This window comes from Triticum urartu, chromosome 4A (genome assembly GCF_056163025.1).
Source record: "Triticum urartu cultivar PI428250 chromosome 4A, HENAU_Tu73, whole genome shotgun sequence".
NCBI lineage: Eukaryota > Viridiplantae > Streptophyta > Magnoliopsida > Poales > Poaceae > Triticum > Triticum urartu.
In genome coordinates, this window is record NC_141876.1 from 610,164,160 (window position 1) to 610,186,789 (window position 22,630).

Here is a 22,630-nt window from a genome sequence, read left to right on the forward strand (position 1 = left end):
ACGGACCGCTAAACCTAGACAAATATTATGGAAAATGGAGCTTGGAGGTCGAGCTTGGAGAGGAGAAAGCTTAAGTAGTGTGGCTCGGGCATTCCATCGAACACCTTGTGTGCATAGGAGGTGAGCTAGAGCACCACCAAGCCCTCTCCCCCTCGGCCAGAGAAAAACAGAGCACTTGGGTGCTCTGCTCGCGAGCGAGGGGTATATATAGGCACCTCATTGGTCCCGGTTGGTGACATGAGCCGGGACTAAAGGGGAGCCTTTGGTCCCGGTTCAAGCCACCAACCGGGACCAATGGTGGTGGGCCAAGAGCGAGGCCCATTGGTCCCGGTTCATCCCACCAACCGGGACCAAAAGATCCAGATGAACCAGGACCGATGGCCCACGTGGCCCGGCCGGCCCCCTGGGCTCACGAACCGGGACCAATGCCCACATTTGTCCCGGTTCTGAACTGAACCGGGATTAATGGGCTGACCCGGCCTGGACCAAAGCCCTGTTTTCTACTAGTGCTTGTTTATAAAGTTGGCTCGACACATTAATTTGCATACCTATCAAATACCGTGTGTAAACGACCAACTGACTTAGGGTGAAACTTTATTTTCACGTATTGATACCACGTACAACCTGCTAACTCACGTATAAACCACTGACCATTAATCACGATGTAAACTTTCATTTAGCTTACCGATCTGGTACTATGTGCAGACAGAAAAATTGATCATGTCATAGTGTTCTTGCAAATACCATAACAATACATGCCAATTTGTGTTGAAAATCAAAATACCACAACAATACGTACATGCCAATATGGGTCAAAAACCAAAGATGTTTCACACACAATAACTCCCGTGCTAGCTACTAGTAAAAGGCAAACATGATACAAAAACATGGCGTTGCTATTCGACTCTAATGAGTTCAATCTTGTTGTTCGGCAGGCTCCTTGAAATGCTCAGCAAAAACGCGACCAATAGGGGGGCAGCATCATCATCATGCTGGTATATAATTTGAGTAAGCATAAGGTTCTCACACATGAAATCCACCAGGTCGTCTCCGAAATACCAGTTCTGTTGACAGCATGGAGGATTAATATTGCAGACAAAATTGAGTTGTGGAAAAAATAGATGAAAGAAGTAGCGCATGTTTGTTGGTATACTAAAGTTGCCAGACTTCTCCACACCACAAATTTTAACGGGTTTGTCACTTGTCTGGTTTACAGCCACACTGCTGGTAGCAACATTGTTTTCTCACGTGTCATAGGCTTAGAAAAGTGTGGTATGATTCTCTCAAATGTGGCAAAGTGTGGAATCTATTTTGATAGCTTAACCTCTCTTTTTTGCGGGGTTGATAACTTAACCTTTAAATATGTACATGTATGCCAAACAAAGTGTCGTAAATAATGACTTTTTTGTGCCAAAATATATAATGACTAAGGTTAGTATACCAACCAAAGAGTACCCTGGTTGCACCTTGCTACAGCGCAAAATGAGCTTCTCCAGGTTAGGTGACTTCTGCAGGTAAGGCTTCAGCCCCACGAAGTCCTCGCCAACAATGTAACACTCGTCCAGGAACAAGGTTCTTAGGTTCTGGAATACAAGAAGCTGAAGTTCCACAGAATCCTCAGGTTGGAACAGCAACTGAAAACCAGACATCCAGTTCCCGGTCTTTAAATAGCTCTAGATAAAGGAGATGCAAACGGAATAAAAAGGATGCCAAGAAGAACATACCCTGCAATGCGACAGGGTCAAAGTTGTCACATTAAGCAGCACGCCAAGAACGGATTGGTGCGCAGTGGCATCGTTTTCTTCAACGTTGTTGAGCTCCTCGTCAGTCATCACGGGCAGATGAACCGACGCATCGACAAGAGACGGCATGGTATGTGGTTCATTGATATCAACAATGTGATCAAGCTCTCCAGCCAAGCGGAGAGAAACAAGAGCAGGAGCCCTTATAATCAACTTGAAAATCTCATCCTCATCATCATCACTTTCGTCATCTTGCACCATGTATAAACCATCCACAACCAATTTCTTGAGTGAGAAGGAGGTGATCTCATACCGGGCCGTCAAGTAACTGCAGTTTTCCAGTCGCACGTCCTCCAGCGCGGGGCACCTGTCGTCACTGATGTGGCTCGCAAAATCCATGTCCAGGTGCACGTTGCAAAGGTGCAACCTTTTGAGCTGGTGAGGCGGTGTATCATCTTGGTTGATGACGCGACGGACCCAATCGCTGGCCGGTAGGCGGAGATCTTGAGAGCTTAGCAGCAGCCGGAACGCATCCAGGAGCACAAGGTTGTTATGGTGGTCCAGGAGGAAGTCGGTGAAGCTCTGCAGCTCGTGGTCGCTACCGAACTCCCGCCGGTCGATGTGGATGGACGGCACGGAGCGCCAGAGGTGCCTCCAACTCCTGGACAGCACGCACATCCGCACCGTCTGCCGGGACGACTCGAGGCGCGACAGGATGGCGCGGAGGACGTCGTCCCCCAAGGTGCTCAGCGTCGGCGGCGGGTCGTCGGCGGCATGGCCAACGCCGCCGCCCCCACCCGCATCACCGCCGCCCCCACCCGCATCGCCGTGGCTGTCGTCGTCACCCGCATCACTGCCGCCGGCCCCGCCTGCACCACCATTGCGGCCGCCTGCAACTGCAAGGCACGGACGCTTCGGCTCTTGCTCGTCGGAGGCATCCGTGGAGCGCCTTGCTCCATCCATTTTCGGTGTTCTGGATGGATTGCTGCAGTAGTGGTCGTGTAGACGAGACGGTTATTGTTAGCCCAAACTAGCACCACGGATGCCTAGGAACAGACGAGGAGGACATATGAACTGGAGTACTAGTACTACATGAGACTGATCCATTCTTTCCTTGTACTGAAGCTAGCTGAATGCTTGAGGTTACAACGATGGGCATCGCCTTAAATAGGAAGCTAAACCGACTATAGTACGCATAGGCTGACGTCAATTACTTGCTTACATCAGTGCTGCCATCATGCTCTGAATTTTTTTCTAACTAAACCGACTTGCCGACCTGCAGCTGCTATCTTCTTCGCTTAGGCTTCTTCAATGCTGACTCTCAAACCAGATACTGTATTCATCCGTGGGCCGATGGAGATCAGTCCGTAGGCACTAGTGTGGAAGCTGGGCCTCCAACCATATCCGTATACATTTCAAAACGGATTCCAACAATCCGGACGAATTTCATCAAACATGATGGAATTCAGCAAAGTTTAAACATATAATTTACATAAGACGGACGATGTTTCGTTCCTTTAACTAAACCATGCCTGAAACACTCAATACAACAATAGTCTAAATTCAAGGAGATAACCCTGTGTTCAACAAGTTTTTAAAATCATCTATTCTAAATTCAACGATACTAAAGCCAGAACCAACACATATCATCCCACACAAACTGCCCCTTAAACTCCATCCAACAATGTATGTGCGTGAATGGCCTGCCCTCGGTTCTGTAGTATATCATGGCAGCACATGTAGGCTATAAAACATGTACAAGAACATTGAGTGAATGAATAAAATTAACCAACATGTAGAGTAACAGAAAGCAACACTTACGATCTCCAAGGTTGACAAGCCTAATGGCAACCTTGTCTTCACTTGGTGAATCGCACCCTAAAACTTCACGACGAAGTTGCAGATGGTGTACCACCAATGTGTTAGCTACTTCATATTGCGTGCATGGATAACGTGCATGTCGTAGGGCACGAAGTCCTTTTGTTCATGAAATGAAGCAAGGAAGCTTTGTCAAAAGGCCAAGCCCTTGTTCATGCCTACAAAGTCCTCAAAAATGGCCAACCACGCATCACACATCAAGTCATCCTCAAACACCGAGTATCCCGCTGCCGTGCTTCTCTAGAAAGCAATAAGTTAAAAAAACTCAATGGCATTTAAACGAACACCTGCCAGTCGCGTTCTCCGCCACGTCAGCAGGAGTGCGGAGGGTACCTAGCTGTGGAGGGATTCCTGTGTGAACAACGGCGTAGTCCAAGGCCGCAATCATGTGGGTGGGGTCTTTGGATGTCCAAGGATGCCTGGGCGGTGGCCGAAGAAGTACAACGGCGGCGGCGGCGGACGCTGAGGGTGCGGATGAAAAGAAGGGGGGCAAGGGTGGAGTAGAAGAAAAGGGGACCAAGAGCGGGATTTCAATGGGGCGGGGCGTTGGAGTCGAACATGGCTGGTGTCCGGACCGTGCAAAGCTTCACGGTATACCATGTTGGATGACAAAACACGTCCGGACAACTCGGTCCGGACAGATGCGGATGGTTTGAGGGCATTGGAGATGCCCTAAGCAACCACTTTTGATGTTCTTGTATGCCATCAGAGACAGGGGTGGAGCCCACATTTATTTGCAAGGAGACGACAGAAATTGGGGAGGAGGATTCTTTTTTGATGAACCGGGAGGAGAAAGGGTTTGTGTTATTTAGTACCGGCCTGTTGTTTCTGGTTGGGAGTTACCTCGTTTTTTAGCCCAAATATCACATTGTATTAATTAAAGAAAAGGATTACGCCAGAAGCATCCAAAGTCCAAACATGGAAACACTACTAGGAAAAGGCATGCTAGTGACGCACCGTATTTGCCTTCTAATGACGCACTACCGGTGCGCCACTGGCATCACGCCATTAGAATTAAATTCTAATGGCGCACCACCGGTGCGCCATTAGTATCTGGTGTTCTAATGGCGCACCACGTAGTGCGCCATTAGTATAGCCTGCAGTGCGCCATTAGAATGCCTCCCAGGGGGCCATATGTACCCATGTGCTTTGGCATTCTAATGGCGCACCAGCAGTTAATGCGCCATTAGTGTGATGATCACAGTGTGCCATTAGTGTCTTGTGTGGTGCGCCATTAGTATGAATATTAAGTTTTTTTTTTTGCTTTTCTGATTTTTGCACAGGTTACAAAATATATTATTGGACAGAATATAGACAGCAGCACACAGCAACATCAGATTCATCGAATACAATAGAAGATTAGTCTCCGAATACAATTCATCATATTAGTCTCCGAATTCAAAAGACCGAAAAAGATAAAACATTACAAGTCTCAAGACCGCGAGTATCGAGTTTGCCTTCACATTACAAGTCGATATCGATCATCTAAACTACCATCACATAGAAGAGAGCTGTGGTCATCACGATGAGCATCATCGCGATCAAACTGGTCTTCATCCGGTTCCTCCAACGCTCCCTCCTCTCTCCCTCTAGATAGCGGGCGTATCTACATTCGGCCTCCACCCTAGTGGTGTACCCTTCGTAACTGTTACCGCTGAAACGGTGAACCTGTCTCCGACACTCCTCCCAGTCGTTGTAGACTCCAGGAACCTTACCCTTGTACACGACATACGACGGCATCTCTATGCACAAGCTAAACAACAGACAATACATAAGCAATATGTAAGTATGCAACAAAAGGATTGGAAGAGAAAAACAAGACATTAATAGCACGATTCATGGTCCTACTAATAAATAGCATCGATTACATCTAAGTTGAACGACTGTCCAAACCAAAGAGACATACGAATTCATTAAAGTATAATTACAACATGAGCCAATCAATGTTTCAGAACTACACATCACTACTTTCGACTCGACTCATCGGACAGGAACGTGGATGAAGCCGCCGTCTGTCGTGATGGTCATGAAATCGCGGTCGTTGTCACCCTGCATTTGTAGCATTTCATCTATCTCACTGTTGGATGGTTGATATCTGAGGAAGAGGAGCTTGTATCGTTCATGCAGCTTCGTGAAGAGGAGGTTGTGCAAATTCCCTCGGTCCTTATGCCTAAGGTTCTCGGTGTTGATCGAGACGGTGCTCTGGAGAATGCACCCGAGCTGAACCGAGTACCCCTTGACTATATGTTTGGGCTCCCTTGGATTCCCGTCGGAGTCCACTTGAGTGAATTCCTCCTTGACGGTGTAGAGCGCATTCGGGCGCCGGTCCTTCCTTTGCTTCTTCGGTTGGCTGCCATCTGTGTGTGCGCCGCCATCATCAGTGGTGGCATCCTCGGCGGCACCATCAGTGGTGTCATCCCCGACGCCACTAGGGGTTGTGTAATCAGGATCGGTGTCTTCCGCGGCGTCCTCATAGCGGCGAGGTTGTTCCTCCATCTCCTGGGACAGCTCCCAGAATTGCTTGTCGCCCGAACCACCGGCCTCATTGTTGTGGGCCATGTTTCGCTCTAAATAGGAAAAAAGTTTGGTCAAAAATTTGGTTATTGTCAAGGAACAAGATCATGGTCTCATCATTTAGGGTTTGTCGACACCGAGGTAGTCTAGGAAAAAATAAATCCGCAAGTCAATATATCAGGACCCATCACATCTTCATAGACTCGATGGGGCCTCAAATGCCCTTCCTCATCTACAACTAGTTGTCCACCTCAATCGATGGGTTTTCTCACATTTTTCTGATTCAAACTAGATTTCGATGGCTGTTAGGTTATTCGGAAGCAGTAGCAACTTGTAGAGGGGTGCAAACTAGCCAGCATTGGGAAGTTCCAGTCTACTAATAGAGGGAAAAACATGAGGAGCAGCTTGTAGGTTTGCTTGCTCCGGTGGGACGGGATGGAGGATATAGCTGTAGCACCCCTATATCGTACATAGATTTATTTTTTGCCTAATTGCTCTTACTAGTTTTAGCTTATCAAAGTGGATGTATGTATCACATGTTTCTGAAACTAGATTTGTATTGCTGGTAGGTTATTTTGTGTATGTGATCTAAAATAAATACAAAAATTATTTTTTGCCCTGCTTCTCTTACTAGTTTTAGTTTATCAAAGTGGATGTATGTATCATATTCTTCTGGTGCATGAGAGAGTGAGGGGTAAACCACAAGCTAGACAAGTGAAGGTGGTGGAGTGGTGCTGCATCCCCATCCATCCATCTATCCATCCATCTGCATCATCTCTTTTGACTTGACCACATTGGCTCATAGCTAATCTAGCCAAGCTACCTAGATCCACCTGCTTGCTTGTTGCACATTGTGTGGAGGGAACAGATCTCGCCACTGCTTAAGTGTAAAGCTAGATAGTGTGTGTGTGAGAGTCCACTTAGCTGAAAATGTTGGGAGACATGATTTATCTGTTCAGTCACCATCACACACACTCATATTAACATTCAACACCTGAACTAGAGTTAACAAATTGGGCATCTTCTAGGTCAAACTATAAATGTTGATTAATTTTTGTTTCGGTTGAGAATCAGGCACCTTCTAGGTCAAGAAAATTGGGCATGGCCTTTGCTAATTTTCTTGACCTAGGAGTGCCCCATTCTCAACCAAAACGGAAATTAATCAACATTTCAGGAGAAAGGGGTCATTTCAGAAGATCTCAAGTAGCAGCAGCATCACAAGTTGACAAAATCACAAGTAGCAGCAGCATCACAAGTAGTGCAGCAGCAGCATCACAAGTAGTACATCAGCAGCAGTGAATAAAATTTAGCCAAGTAGCAGCAGCATCACAAGTAGTGCAGCAACAGCAGCATCACAAGTAGTACATCAGCAGCAGTGAATAAAAATTTTATATGAAGTTTATGAAATTTATGGAAGTTTCTAGTACACTAAAGGAGAGAAAGGAGAGGAAGTACCCTAGCAGTCTATGAAAGTGTCCAGTACACTAAACTCCAACTCCGGTACCCGAGGAAATGGGCAGTAGATGGGCAGCACTAGACCACCTACAACAGATGCAACAAATTACTCCAGTTAAGTTAAATTACTCCAACTCCTATTTGCAAGATCACAAGTACAACAAGCAGTACTCTACTTCTATTTGCAACATCACCAATTATACTAGCAGATTACTCAATCACACAATTATACTAGCAGATTACTCAATCACAAAGCAAGCTTTCGATGACAGTTATTTCTCATAGCATAAAGATGGAGTAGAAGCAGTAGAAGCAGTAAGTTCACGGTGGAACATCATCTACAGTGCACAAATCTGAACCTAGGAACCTAGGAACCTAGGAACACAAGAGAGGGAGGAAGGAGGAAGGAGGAGAGGTACCTGGGCGGGAGGACAGCGGCAGCGGCGGCAGCGGCTGGAGGACGGTGTCGTCGACGAACTCGAGGGTGGGGGCACCGGATGCTCCTCTCGTTGATGGTGAGGGGAGGGGCTGGAGGCAAACCCTAGCCGCCAAGCGCACGAGTGCTGCAGCTAGGTGGAGTAACCTCTGCCAGAGACTACGGAGCAGGTGGCCGGCGTCGTGGTTGGTGAGGAGCAGGTGGCCGGCGTCGTGGTTGGTGAGGAGAGCACGAGGAAGAGCGCCCCGTGCGCGATGAGGAGGCGCGGCGTCGGCGTCGTGGGTCGGGAGGCGGCGCACGTAGGGGGAGGCGGCGCTCGAGGGGGAGGAAGGGGAGAGGGAGACGGCGGGGGCGCGTGGGCGGCTGCGGCGCCGTGGGTCGGGGCAGCAGCGACGGCGCGGTGGAGGGAGGGACGAGGGAGGGAGCGGCGCGGTGGAGGGATAGGAAGGACGAAGTGTCTGGCGAGGGCAGTAGGTGGAGTGGGGGGAGGGTTCTAATGGCGCACCTCCCCTCGATGCGCCATGAGTACGACTATTCTAATGGTGCACCTCCCCTCGGTGCGCCATTAGAATTTTGTTTTAATCTAGCCCACTAACCATATCTACAGCCTAACCCTATCTACAATAGAACCCACCCACTAGCCCGACTGGTCAGCACGCAGCACACACACCAGGGGGTCCTGGGTTCGATTCCCAAGCTCCCCAATATTTTTTTATGCATTTTAAATGTTGTTTTTGATATTTATTTGTGTTTAAATATGTTCAAACTTGTTTAAATCATAACAGTAATATTTTTTTAATAAAAACAGTAATAATTTTTTTAAAAATATGTTCAAATTTGTTACTTGAAAATATCATCGGCGGCGGCGGTGGAGCGGGGGAGGGTGCGGGGGGCCGGGTGCTCGTCGGCGGCGGTGGAGCGGGGGAGGGTTGCGGTGGGTCGTCGGCGGTGGTGGAGCTAGCGGGGGAGGGTGCGGGTGGAATCGAGATGGAGGGGGATCGAGATCGAGATGGAGGGGGAATCGAGATCGAGATGGAGGGGGATCGAGATCAAGTGTCCTCATGAATTCAAAAAGTGCCCATGAAATTTAAAAATATTCATGATATCAAAAAGTGCCCATGAAATACAATCGAAAAATGAAGACTACGATTTAAATACAATCGATCTTAGCTAGCTATCTGTTCACAATCTTCTTGCCCTTCTTTTTCGCAAATGGAGTTCTTCTGTGGAACGGACGTCCTTTGGGTAGGGTGGTCCTGCTTCTTCTTGTGGTGTGTGCTGCTACTTCATCGTCGTCGTCATGTTCGATCTTCGGGTCGCCGTACTTGTCGAAGTCTTGCTCATTGGCTACTCCATCCATTCCGATGATCTTCCTTTTGCCTCTCCTCACGACAACACGACTGGGCTTTGACGGGTCGGTAATGAAGAAGCATTGGTCCACTTGGGAAGCCAGTACCCATGGCTCATTTTTCACGGTGACGTTTGCGCCCGCGGTCTTGGATTTGGCTTCGGGTATAACCATGGTGGTGAAATACCGGTCTTCTTTTAGGACGCTCTTGGCCCATCTGACACGGAACATCGGGACCTTCTCTCCAGCGTAGCTCAGCTCCCAGATCTCCTCGATCCTTCCGTAGTATCTGTCCTTGTCGTTACCGGTGTAGAATTCCATCGTTACCCCGGAGTTCTGATAACCATCGCTCTTCATGTCCTTGTTCTCAGTGTAGAATGTGTAGCCGTTGATATCATACGCCTCATAGGTCATCAGGTTGTGCTCGGCGCCCTGTGACAAGGCGAATATGAGTTGTTCTTCTGCGGAAGAATCCTCATGTAAAGGGTACAACAGAAGCTTCTGCTTGAACCAACGCGTGAAACATGAGTTGTGCTCTTTGAGTATATCTCCGTCCGTCCTCTGTTGGCCTCGGTCATTGTACGTCTTCTCAATAAAGGTTTTGTGCTCTACCACCCAAGGATCGACCATGTCTATGTGCTGTAGGCGACTAGGTTTGCTCTTTCAAAGTCGGCGAGTCGACCCTCAAAGTCGACATGCATTTCGCGGCGACCCTCACGGTGACCCCATCCAGCGAGCCTGCCGAGGTGCCTGTTGACGGGCAGACCAACGGGGTTCTCGATGCCTAGATAATTCGTGCAGTAGGAGATGCACTCTTCGGTCAGAAAGCCCCTGGCTATACTTCCATCTGGACGTGACATGTTGCGAACGTATCCTTTGATGACACCATTCATCCTTTTGAACGGCATCATGCTGTGCAGGAACGTCGGCCCGAGTTGGATGATATCCTCCACGATATGGACCAGCAGATGCACCATAACGTCGAAGAATGCGGGCGGGAAGTACATTTCAAGCTCGCATAGTATCACCACGATCTCTTCCTGTAGCCTTCCGAGTTGCCTCACGCCAATCGACTTCCGACAGATGACGTCGAAAAAGTTGCATAGGCCAAATAGCGTTTCAGGGACGTGCGCGTCCATGATCCCACGGATTGCAACTGGAAGTATCTGCGTCATCAGCACGTGACAGTTGTGAGACTTCATCCCGCTGAACTTCTGCTTCGCTGGGTCTAGGTATCTGCTTATCTTCCCCGCGTAATCGTAAGGAAGTTTTACTCCTAGGAGGCAGGTGAAAAACTGCTCGATCTCCTCCTGACTTAGAGTGAAGCACGCGGGAGGGTAGTCATTTCCGGTCTTCTTGGCCTTTTTGCCTTTGCAACGACTTTCTGTGTCCTGCTTCGCCTCATCATCATCATCATCATCATCATCATCATCATTAGCGTGAAGCTCCTGCCTGATGCCCATTGATTTCAAGTCTGCACTTGCTTTCGGCCCATCTTTGGTCCTCCCTGGCATGTTGAGTAGGGTACCAAGCAGACTCTCGCACACGTTCTTCGTGATATGCATGACATCAAGGCTGTGAGGCACACGGTGGATCTTCCAGTATGGCAAGTCCCAGAAAACAGACCTCGTTTTCCATACCTTCAGCAGCGGCTTTGGCGCCTTTCGCTTCTTTCCCTGCTCTGGCGCCTTTTGCTTCTTTCCCGGCAGTGGGCAGTCTTTCCAATTTTTCAACAGCTCGTCTATTTCCTCGCCGCTCCTCGTACACGGGCGTTTTCGGGGTTCGGTTTCACCGTCGAACAGATCCTTGCGTTTCCTCCACGGGTCATCGTCGCGAAGCCACCTTCGATGTCCCATGAACACGGTTTTCGAAGACCCGGGATCTCTATCTAGCTGGCGATACGTTGTGTCATCCATGCACCTTACGCATCCAGAAAATCCGTGGACTACCTGCCCCGCGAGATATGCGTAACCGAGATAGTCGTGCACCGTCGTGAGCAGTGCGGCTCTCATAGGGAAATATTCTTTCTCTGCGGCGTCCCACGTATTGGCTGGCGTTTTCCACAGCATGTCTAGCTCCTCCTTCAGCAGCCCCAGATACAGATTGATGTCGTTCCCTGGTTGTTTCGGCCCTTCAATTAGCATACTCATGTGAATGTACTTCCTCTTCATGCACAACCAGGGGGAAAGGTTGTACATCCACACAAACACAGGCCAGGTGCTATGTGTGCTTCTCTGGCTGCCAAACGGATTGACTCCATCGGTGCTCGCGCCCAGCAGGATGTTCCTTGGATCCTTCCCAAATTCTGGGTATTCGAAGTTCAACGCTTTCCACTGGCTCGCATCCTTAGGGTGACTCAGCATCTTGTCTTTTTTATTTATCTCCGGATCATTTCCGTCATCTTCCCGCTTCTTCTCCTCCCTATCCGCGTGCCAACGCAGGAGCTTTGCTACCTTAGGGTCCGCGAATACTGCTGCAGACGAGGAGTGATCGGAAAGTACCACACCGATTTTCGAGGAGCTTTCTTCCTCTTCTTGTATCGAGTGACGCCGCACACCGGACATATGGTAGACTCCGCGTACTCGTCCCGATAAATGATACAATTGTTCATGCACACATGGTATTTCACGTGCGGTAAATCCAGAGGACACACGATTTTCTTCGCCTCCTCGAAACTGGTCGGGCACTTGTTCCCCTTCGGAAGACGTTCGTGCCAGAATGACATGTTCTCGTCGAAGCATGCGTCGGTCATTTTGTGTTTTACCTTCATCTCCAGAGCCATGAGCGTTACTTTCAGGCGGGTATCCTCGGGCCTGCATCCTTCATACAATGGAGTAACCGTGTCTATCTCCAGTTGATCCAGCTTGGCTTTCTCTCGGGCGGCAGCTCTTGCGTTATCCGCTGCTTGAGAAGCAGCTCTTGAATATGAGGGTCCTGCACCCAGCCTCCATCGTCGTCTGCTCCGGCATCTTCATCTTCATGATCATGCCCTTCGTCTTGATCTTCCTCATCATCATGTACGACATCTTCTACATGATGACTGTGTACAGCATCACCATCGTGATCATGTCCTGGAGATTCTTCGTCTTCTCGCCCGCCCTCGCCGCGGTGGTACTTGTCTTGTTGCCCTTCCTCATTTCTTGCCCGGCCCCCATGGACGACTTCATAGTCATCTTCATCACCTTGCCACCGATAGCCATCCATGAAACCACGCAAGAGCAGGTAGTCCCGCACCTGCCCGGAATCCGGGTCCGTAATAAGGCTCTTCAGCTTGCATCTTCGACACGGACATCTTATCTCCGTCTCGTTCTTTTGAAGCATCTCGGCCTTCGCGGAGCTCAAAAACCTATTCACGATGCCTTCAGTCATCGTGCGGACCATGGTCGCCTGCGGGGTAGAGCAAAACGATATTTTAGAACCAAGAAAAAATTTGGCATGACCTTCCCAAAAAATAGGACCAAAAAGAATGCATAGTGCCAAAATTCTCGCCGAAACGGAAATGAATCAAAACATTCCGGCAAAATATTGGCAACTATCGCATTTCAAATACCGGTACCTTCAAACACAAACATATATGCAACACCACAAACACATGCAACACCACAAACATACATAGATCTAGCTAGGCCACAAAAAGTGCATGTGCACGTTGTTGGAGCGAGTCAGGGAGAAAAAAAGTAGATCTACATCATGAAGATAGCTTTCCCTTACTTACCTATCAAAAAAAAGGTAATTTCACCACTTAATTTTGATGAATCTATGGTGGAAATGAGGTGAGGAGGAGGAGATGGCCGAAAGCTTGGAGAATGAGGTGGAGGGAATGAAGTGGGGAAAGTGAGTGGGTAGGTGTGGGGCTGTTCAAAATATCTTGTTGGGGTCCCAGGTTACTAATGGCGCACCACCAGCTAATGCGCCATTAGTAACCCTGGTTACTAATGGCGCACCTGCAAGTGGTGCGCCATTAGTAGTTTTGCAAAAAAGTAAAAAAAATAAATATATATACTAATGGCGCACCGGGTAATAGTGCGCCATTACTAGTTTAAACTAGTAATGGCGCACTGTGAAACGATGCGCCATTAGTAGTTTTGCAAAAAAAAGAATAAATTTTTTTACAGTAATGGCGCACTGTCTGCTTGGTGCGCCATTACTACATAGAACTAGTAATGACGCACTTCGGCCTGATGCGCCATTAGTATGTATGGAAAAATGGAAAAAAATTAATACTAGTGGCGCATCCTATTTCTGGTGCACCATTAGTGTCTTCCACACTAATGGCGCATCACCAACCGGTGCGCCATTAGTATATAGTAGTGACGCACTGCTTCCATGGTGCGCCATTAGTATCAATCCTATCTATAGCCCTTTTCCTAGTAGTGAAACGATGTCCCAATTCTACAGAAACCTTTTCAAACGATGCCGGTGCATGATCAAAGTGGATCTGCTTAATGCTCTGAACCAGCTGTCTGCTCTTGGTAGAAAAAATGGAACATTCTTAACTCTGCTTTTATTGTCGATCCCAAGAGAATGCACCCTGCTAACTAGTATCGCCCAATCAGCCTCTCACATAGCATTGCTAAGATTTTGGGGAGCTTTTACCCAACAGATTGGTGCTGGCCATGCAGCACCTAATTTCTCTGAGCAAAAGTGTTTTTCTCAAAGGGAAATCGATTCAAGACAATTTTCTCTATCCGGAGAACCTCATTCAGAGTCTGCACAAGGCCAAGAAAAGTGCAATCTTCCTGAAGTTGGACATTGTCAAGGCTTTTGACTCTAGATGGGATTACCTATTCGAGGTACTTTGCCACACGGGTTTTAGCCAGAGATATTGTGACTTAATTGCAATATCGCTTTCCTCCACTTCCTCCATGGTCATTCTGAATGGCACACCCAGACTGCCGTTCTACCTCCAACGAGGCTTGCGCCAAGGCGATCCCCTCTATCCGTTCATGTTCCTGCTTGCCATTGAGCCTCTGCAGTGCATCTTCACGCGAGCCACTCAGGGCAGGTGTCCTCAAGCCTATCACACACAAATTGGCCTATACACCGATGATGATGCTCTTTTCTTAAACCCTTGCAAACTAGAGATGAAGGCCATTCAATCAATTCTCTTGGCGTTTGGGGAGATCTTTGGGCTTTTCACACCCTATCCCATTGCACATCAATGAACATCATGTACCTTTTCTCATTCACCTCCTTAGCATAAAAAATGCCCACCCAAGTGGCGGGCATTTTGCTTGCCGCACCTTCACGCGCCACCCTCTTCGTCTGCCACTTATTCCCCATCGCTTGCTGGTTTCTCTTCGACATGGTTGCGTGTAAGTCCAACCCATCATATTCTTCTTCTTCTTCCTCATTCAATCCAATTTATTGAGTTGAGCTATACCAATAGTTTTTCTTCATCTTCTTCGTGTGCCTTTTTAAAGCTCTTGGAGGACGGTTTGCCAAAGGGGTTTCCCGTTCGACTTCAACCAACAATGTGAAAAAGTAGATGACTTCTTCTCCTCTTGATGATACAAAGCCGCTGCCAAAGTTGCATGGGTTTGAATTCTGATGCCGCTTTGGTTCTGTCCTACAACTTGTTTGAGATAAGCAACAAATTTGCCAACGACCTCTTGGATGAGTGACCATCTACGTTGAAGAGAGCACAGGACATGATTGGTCCTCTCCACCTTGCAAGGATCCGCCGCCAAGCCGGGGAGCTCGACTGATTCCGGAGAGGCATAATCTATGGCCATGGTGGCGGACAGGATTGTGAGGGACGACCTCAGCGATGGAGGACGATCACGGTGAGCAAGGGAGGGTGCGGGCGGCTGCGCGGAAGCGGGGAAATGCAGGAGGAAGGTAGGAGGAGTTCAGTCTATGCGGAGGACTAGTCAAAGGGCGTCCCCATATCCGCCTCAGATATGAATCGGATATGCGGAGTGTCAGTCAGTCCGGACATTTGGGTCAGATTTGTGCAGTCTGTGGGTGATAATTTTCCGTCCGGGCATTTGGAGCGGATTTGATGGCTCCACTTGTAGATGCTCAGAGTCCTCATATTAAGGACAAGTATTACTCCTACAGGGACGTCGTTTACTTGCGCGACATTGGTATCACACCATTCACGGGTAAGTCTAAAACATCAGCAAATGGTTGGATCTGTCGTCATGCCAGTGTGGTTCACCGTTGTGTCGTGTGTGAGGTGCTTCCGGGTGAACAATAATTCACCGGCAGCACAACTACTAGCAACATCTCTCTAGATCATTCAATTCAATGAAGAAATTAATAGACTGATGATGGTGCACCAAACCTACGTACTGCTACAGTACCATCATTTGTTCGGACGAGTTGAATGGGACAACTACCACCCGAGATCAATCGATCTATTTATTCCCGAGATGATGTTTGGCAGAATCCCCGACATGCCCACCAAAAACTTTACTAGTAGGTGGACATCATAATTATCATCATCATCTTGTTGTTGGTATATGATTTCGGTAAGCCTAAGGTTGTCGCAACTGAAACCCGTTGGGTCCTCTCCTATACTGAATTCAAGACCTGTTGACAGTATAACAAAAAGGAATACAGACTGAACTGGGTTATGATAATAGTTGTTGAAAGAATAAGTTGTATCGGATCGAGTCGGGAGTGAGAAGGATGCTTCCATATGTGAACAGCTTAAATAACTACTACTCTCTCCGTCCCATAACATAAGAGTATTTTTGACACTAATGTAGCATCAAAAATGCTTTTATATTATGAAATGGAGGGAGTAGTTTTTTAGTTGGCTTGATTAATTATATTAGTTGGGCAAACGATAACTCATGTGTTGAAGATCTAGCAACATGTCTTTTCCATCATTGAATGACGAAATTTATTGGTTGATGACACTGCACCAACGGTACGTACCAACCTTTGCTGGGGACGTGCTGAATGGCTACAGCTAGCACGCCAGACCTATCAATCAATCAATTTATTTAACTCCATCGATCGACAGTATAATGAGATAACCATGATGGATTGGTACACACACACGCATAGAGACACATGCTAACACAAGATTTAAATCCACGACTAATCAAAGATCATGACCGGCGATCTGAACAAACCCACAACGATCTCCTAGATTGTGGTAAGATGAAACTTTAATCTTGTGCAGATATAATATTATATAACATACTGACTCAGTACAACAACCGATCCTCAGGCTCATGATTTGAACTTTCATTTATAATGTACAAAACAATCGACAAATTTACAATATGAACACTACATTTACGTACTGTTCTAAACCATGCCCAAGCAGTGGCTGCGGGCGGCCATGATCACAACAACGGTGGTAATCTATCGTTCGTCTAGCTCCTTTTTTCTCTCTTTATTTAGGGAATTAGCTCCTCTGACCAAAGACTACTTTTTTACATGAACACACAAGAAATACTGCATTGACCGGTTCCTTTCTTGCATATTCTTTTCGTGATTTTGGTCGCAACATACATAGAAAATAAAAGAGCAGAGGCAGAGCTGCTGAAAATGACAAAAGCCTCCTAAGTGCTAACGCTGCTGCTTCTTTCCTCATCCGGGTTCAAGGAGTAGTTAACTGATAAAACAACAAGGCCGACTCAGAGATGCGGCATAGCTCCACTCCACAAGAAGCAAAAGAAACCGCATCCTCCGTGCTGTGCTGTTCAAACGGCCTATGTTGCGCCACAAGATGTCTTCAATGTATTCATAGCTTCCCTGCAACGTTCCCAACACCGATTATATATCAGAACCATTACAGTTTTGGCAAAATTAGGCTTAGAATTTCAATGCTTGACTGAATTGTTCAACAAATGTGTGTATGCAATGTATAAATCTCCTTTGAATATGTATGCAGATCACGATCAGAATCGGCTCTAGATTCAGATATGACAAGTTATGGGTGGGTGGGGTCGGTTCTTTGAAAAGGGGGGGCTTCGTCGTCAGCTGTAACGTACCGCAACGCAGACTCGATTTCAGGACTCCCTGGGTCCAACTTGGCTGCATCCAGAAAAGCATCGCATGCAGCCCCGTAGTCCTGATGATGATACAGTACAGGAGACAGGATTTTTGACTCCTGGGTGCACGGACACCCCACTATCCACGCTGTTCGTGTCATTTTCACTTCTTTCGGGATCTGGACCACACCCTGTCTAGTCCTTGCATTTTGCAGAGAACACGAACAGTAATCCCAGTGGCTGCATAGGGCATTGTTTATTTGAGATTCCTGACACCACCGCGTACATAAAGAAAATGAACTCACGTGGGCACTGCTCTCTCTCTCTCTCCTCATTTTTTCATTTCTCTCACATTCGCATGGAAGACACAGACCAGTAATGATACGGGCTCTCTCTTTTCTCTCCTTTCTCATCTTTCTCTCTTCACATATGACTAGTTACTGTGACCTGCCTGTCACTTATGTCAGGATTAGCTCCCAGACCCAGCACCTATTGCATGCGTGGATGCGCCACATGCTTCGGCCATGTCTTGTCTTTTCAATAAGTAATCAGCCAGTCAGACCAACATGCAAGAGGGCCTAGCATCTTTTGCCTACTCTGCCTACCCCTACACCCTACTTGTCCCTAGGAGCGGCCCCCATTAGCTTGGTCAAATGGACTAGATAAATAGGCAACTGCTGCTAATGCTTTGCTGTTCGGCAGACAAGGGCACAAATCTCATTAAGGGTGAACGGCTAGATAAAAGGGGGTCGGGACACCCGGGTGTTACCATACTTTTCCGTACAGTATAAGGTTAAAAACGATGAACGGCATGTGGCGACAGTCAATAACAAACTAGCCAACCAGATAGTTATCTTTGATCACACCTTCAATAACATGAGCGTTGCGCCCTGCCGGTAGCAGGCCTTTGGCCAGCCAGGCCTCATTTCTCTGCATGCAAGAGCATCCTGCAAAGCCTCGTGTCCATCGCCCATGCGGAGCCAGCAAAAGCTCCTGTCCGACAACAAGGTGGGATCATGACGGTCATACTCCATTGCCTACATACACCCAACAGGTTGAACCCAAACTTAGGACATGTCTGATCTGATTATATAAAAACAATAATCACATCATGCTTGTAAATATTTGCACTTCAAAAGGCAAGAAAGGAAACCTTGAATTTATGATGATTTAGAACTTCAAAATGCACTAGTCTTGACAATATAGTCAATTCAAGTGCTTCTAAGCAAAGGATGTGTGGCAACAATCCCAGTTTTCAATCAGTTTCAGTTTGTGTAGGCACGCGAAGGAAAAGATGGGAGCAGCAACGGCTCGCTCCCCCGACCCCGACCCTGCGCCCCTCCACCAGCCCTCACCGGCGGCCACCCCGGCCACCCCGGCCCCGCCGGCCACCCTCTCAGCGCCTCGCGTACTCCCTCGCCCACGGCCGCGGCCCCCTGCCTGTAGGATTCGAGCGGAGAATGGAGGTCAGAGGGAGGTCCAGATCAACCGCTCGCGCTGCTCCAAGGCTGCGTCGACGACCACTCCGGCTCCGCCGCCCACCGCCCCCGCCTCCATTGTCGGCTCCGTCTCCACTGAGCCGCCGGAGCCTCGGGCGTCCCCCAAAGTTGGGCTCCCCCAGCTCGATCCAGATCAGGCGGATCTAGATTCCGTCTCCCTGTCGCCTTCGGCTGACCGGAGCCCTGCTCCTGCAGATGTGACGGAGGTTCTGCTTGGGGCCAAGAGTGGCTGCACAGCCGTTGTTGGTGAGAAGGAGGTGGAGTTGGCTTTGCTGTTGCATCCGTCAGCCACACATGGCGTCGTCCCCTGTGTGCAGATCCTGCCTTGCCCCGATGTTGGGGATGGGGCCGAAGTTGTTGCCTTGGTTACGCAGTCGCCGCCGGGTGAAGATGCTGAGTTCGTGCCGTGCACGCCGCTGACCGTCGCCGAAGGCTGCACTTCCGGCGCTGCAATGATGGGGGAGCTGGCGCCGCTGGCGACGAATGCTGCTGTGGATTGTGTGTCATCGGCTTCTTGCTTTTCCGTGCCATCTTCTTGTGATACAGCGCAGGCCGTGGATGCTCAGCCTGGGGAAGATCCTTGGATTTTCGTAGGATGAAAGGGTCATCCCCGTGGCGATGTGCGTTGTGACCATGCTTCTCAATCTGCAAAGCTTGTGCAAGCTGCGGCCTTCAGACGGAGAACCTATGGTCGATGTTTCCGCTGCTTGGCTCCGGACCACAAGGCCGCCTTCTGCCGCGACCCGATTCGATGCCTCACATGTCTCCGCTCTAGGCACCGTAAGAGGGATTGTTGCCTTCGCCTCTCCTCCGTCAGAGCTCCTCGCCGCTGTGCGCGTGCCTTTCCAGCTCCGTTGTTGCTCCTGTAGTGCATGCTGAAGTTCTCGAGTCTGTGAGGTTTTCTGAAGCTTCTAGTGGAGGTAGTTCTGATCATGAGGTTGTGGCAAAATCTTCTGAATCCTTGCTTGCCTCGAGTGGTTCTGATCCTCAGGTCATGATGGAGCTGGCGCTCCGTCCATTGCATAAGCTTGAGGACTCTTTGTGCTTGTGGTTGGCACGTGCAACCAGCTTACTGGAGCGGGCGGAGGCATCAGTTGGTCTGCAGGGGTCGTTGCCGACGACGCAGGCGGCGCTGGTGGCAAACCACAGGGACCAAGGTACTGAGGACATTGGCAACACCATGCAGCCGCTGACCTTGGGGTTAGTTGCTCCGGTGGTGGCCACTGAGATCAGCCTAGCTAGTTCTATCTCCGATGAAGTACAGGCTGTTGCAAAAGGCTGCGCTTTCGCGATTGATGAAGGTGACACTTTGCATGACTTAACCAAGCTGATCAAATGCCTCATTGCCATGCCTGCGATCACCCAGGGATTGATTCGCCTTGTCAAAGCGGAGCAGACCAAACATGCCAACCAGGTGGTATGTGCCGCCGTGAGGGTCAACTCTGCAACATGTTAGTCGCCGCTTTGTTTCCTCTTCTATGGTGTTTTTTATTTTGGGAGTAGTTCGCATGAGGTTTCGCGGGTTGGCTTGTTGCGAGGCGTCATCCGCGGTGTTGGGCGTTAGGTGTTTGAGTTCTAGTGTGGGCTTGGCCCTCGATGTATCGATTTTCGCTCAGTTTTCCGGCAATTAACTGGGCAGCTATCTTCTTCTTAATTAATAAAAAAGGCAAAGCTTTTGCCTCTGTTTCTAAAAAAAAATTCCCAGCTTTCCAACCTCGTAATTTACTCCATTATGTTTTTCTCGCCCATGATTCGCAAGTGGTGGAGAATCCCGAAAAAAGGGAATCATGGTCAGGCAGCCATTGCTGCCTATGTTGTTAAGCATCTCCAGAAAGAGAGAAGCCGAAGGATCCTAGCGCAAGAAGTGATGACAGCGGCTGTGATAGCCAGTTTCATCCAGGAGGATGTTTCGATCCTCGAGTCTGCTCATCCTAGGGTGCTGTGGTGCCTAGTTTAGCTTCCCTGTGCGAGTCTTTCACGTTTTTCTCTGTAACACAGTCGTGCTGCATTTATTTCCCTCTTCTATAATGCAAAAGCAGAGCTCCAGTCGTTTACCATCAAAAAAGGAAACCAACAACGGTTCTACTGCTGTTTAAGGACACAGAAGTCCTTGTCAGGTCCCCGTGATCAAACTTACATATGGCATTGGCAATAAAATTATCATCAATAAATTAAACAAAGATGTGTCTCAAAGCAAAGCGTGAGGCCAACTGTACTTATTGGTCACAAAGATGATCACTCTCTCTAAAGGGAGCATGTATGACAAGAATAATGTGAAACCAGATCATGATCACCTAACATCTATTCAAGCAACTTCAGCTGATGAGATACAGTTCAAGATTACACATTGAGAAATAGGGTGTAGTTGCATACCGCACTGTACAGTGTTGCCGCAGTAAAATAATCATTTCTCTTAAGAGACTCAACCCCAAGTAACTTAAATTGTTCTATTGTTCTTACATTGGAATGTGCACCCTACATGACTAAGAAAAACAAATGAATCGAGACTTAGGAATGCAAGTATAAAGCAGTACATATACTATCACTATTAGAAAAAGGGCTATAGATAGGATTGACACTAATGGCGCATCAGGGAAGTAGTGCGTCACTACTATATACTAATGGCGCATCAGTTGGTGATGCGCCATTACTGTGGAAGACACTAATGGCGCACCAGAAAATAGTTGCGCCACTAGTGATAATTTTTATTTTTATTTTTACATACATACTAATGGCGCATTCTACTGAAGTGCGCCATTACTAGTTCTAACAAGTAATGGCGCACCAGACATGGAGTGCGCCAGTACTGAATTTTTTTTATTCTTTTTTTTGCAAAACTACTAATGGCGCACCGCCTCACAGTTTGCCATTACTAATTTAAACTACTAATGGCGCACCCTGTAGAAGTGCGTCATTAGTATATATTTTGATATCATGAATATTTTTAAATTTCATGGGCACTTTTTGATATCATGAATATTTTTAAATTTCATGGGCACTTTTTGAATTCATAAATATTTTTTCAAATTTGATGATATTTTTTCATATTCAATATGATAAAATATTGAATATTCATGAGGACACTCGATCTCGATCCCCCTCCATCTCGATCTCGATTCCCCCTCCATCTCGATCTCGATCCCACCCGTGCCTCCTCTCCCCTCTTCATTTTTAAAAAAATAATAATAAAAAAGTTCACCGCTCCACCGCCGCCGCCGACCCACCGCACCCTCCCCCGCTCCACCGCCGCCGACGACCCACCGCACCCTCCCCCGCTCCACAGCCGTCGATGGTCCACCGCACCCTCCCCCGCTCCACCGCCGCCGCCGACACCCCGCACCTTCCCCCGGCCCGCTCCACCGCCGCCGCCGACACCCGCACCCTCCCCCACTTTTTGAAGATATTTTTAAATAACAAATTTGATGATATTTTCAAATAAGAAATTTGATGATATCTTCAAATAACAAATTTGATGATATTTTCAATTAAAAATAAAAAAACAAATTTGATGATATTTTCAAAAAAATGATGATATTTGATGATATCTTCTGTTCTAGTCCTCATGAAAATAACAAATTTGATAAAAAAACAAATTATTAGATGCAACAAGAAAAAATGTTACTAATGGCGCACCCTCTGGTGCGCCAAAGGAGGGTGCGCCATTGCTGTCAGAAAAAAAAGTTACTAATGGCGCATCAGAGGAGGGTGCGCCATTGCTATCAGAAAAAAAAACTACTAATGGCGCACCAGAGGGTGGTGCGCCATTGCTATAGTGTCTAGCTGGATACCCCTTCGCCCGATCC

The 22,630-nt window shown here is 47.9% G+C and overlaps 1 protein-coding gene and 1 pseudogene across 3 annotated transcripts; one reads left to right on the forward strand and one right to left on the reverse strand.

Annotated features, from left to right (window-relative positions):
- Positions 1-584: 584 nt before the first annotated feature.
- LOC125553223 (MEIOTIC F-BOX protein MOF) lies at positions 585-2,866 on the reverse strand. 3 transcript variants are annotated; one of them, XM_048717021.2, is made up of 3 exons: positions 1,725-2,866; positions 1,467-1,634; positions 598-1,064 (listed from the first exon to the last, which is right to left on the reverse strand). In XM_048717021.2, the coding sequence occupies exons 1-3, from the start codon at positions 2,703-2,705 to the stop codon at positions 897-899; spliced, it is 1,317 nt and encodes a 438-aa protein (XP_048572978.2). In that variant the 5' UTR covers positions 2,706-2,866; the 3' UTR covers positions 598-896. The 3 variants fall into 3 exon arrangements, with proteins under 3 accessions (XP_048572979.2, XP_048572978.2, XP_048572977.2); XM_048717020.2 differs by having other exon boundaries at positions 625-1,064; positions 1,446-1,634; XM_048717022.2 differs by lacking the exon at positions 1,467-1,634 and having other exon boundaries at positions 585-1,064.
- Positions 2,867-15,106: 12,240 nt separating this feature from the next.
- Positions 15,107-20,358, forward strand: LOC147977307 (uncharacterized; annotated as a pseudogene).
- Positions 20,359-22,630: the final 2,272 nt, after the last annotated feature.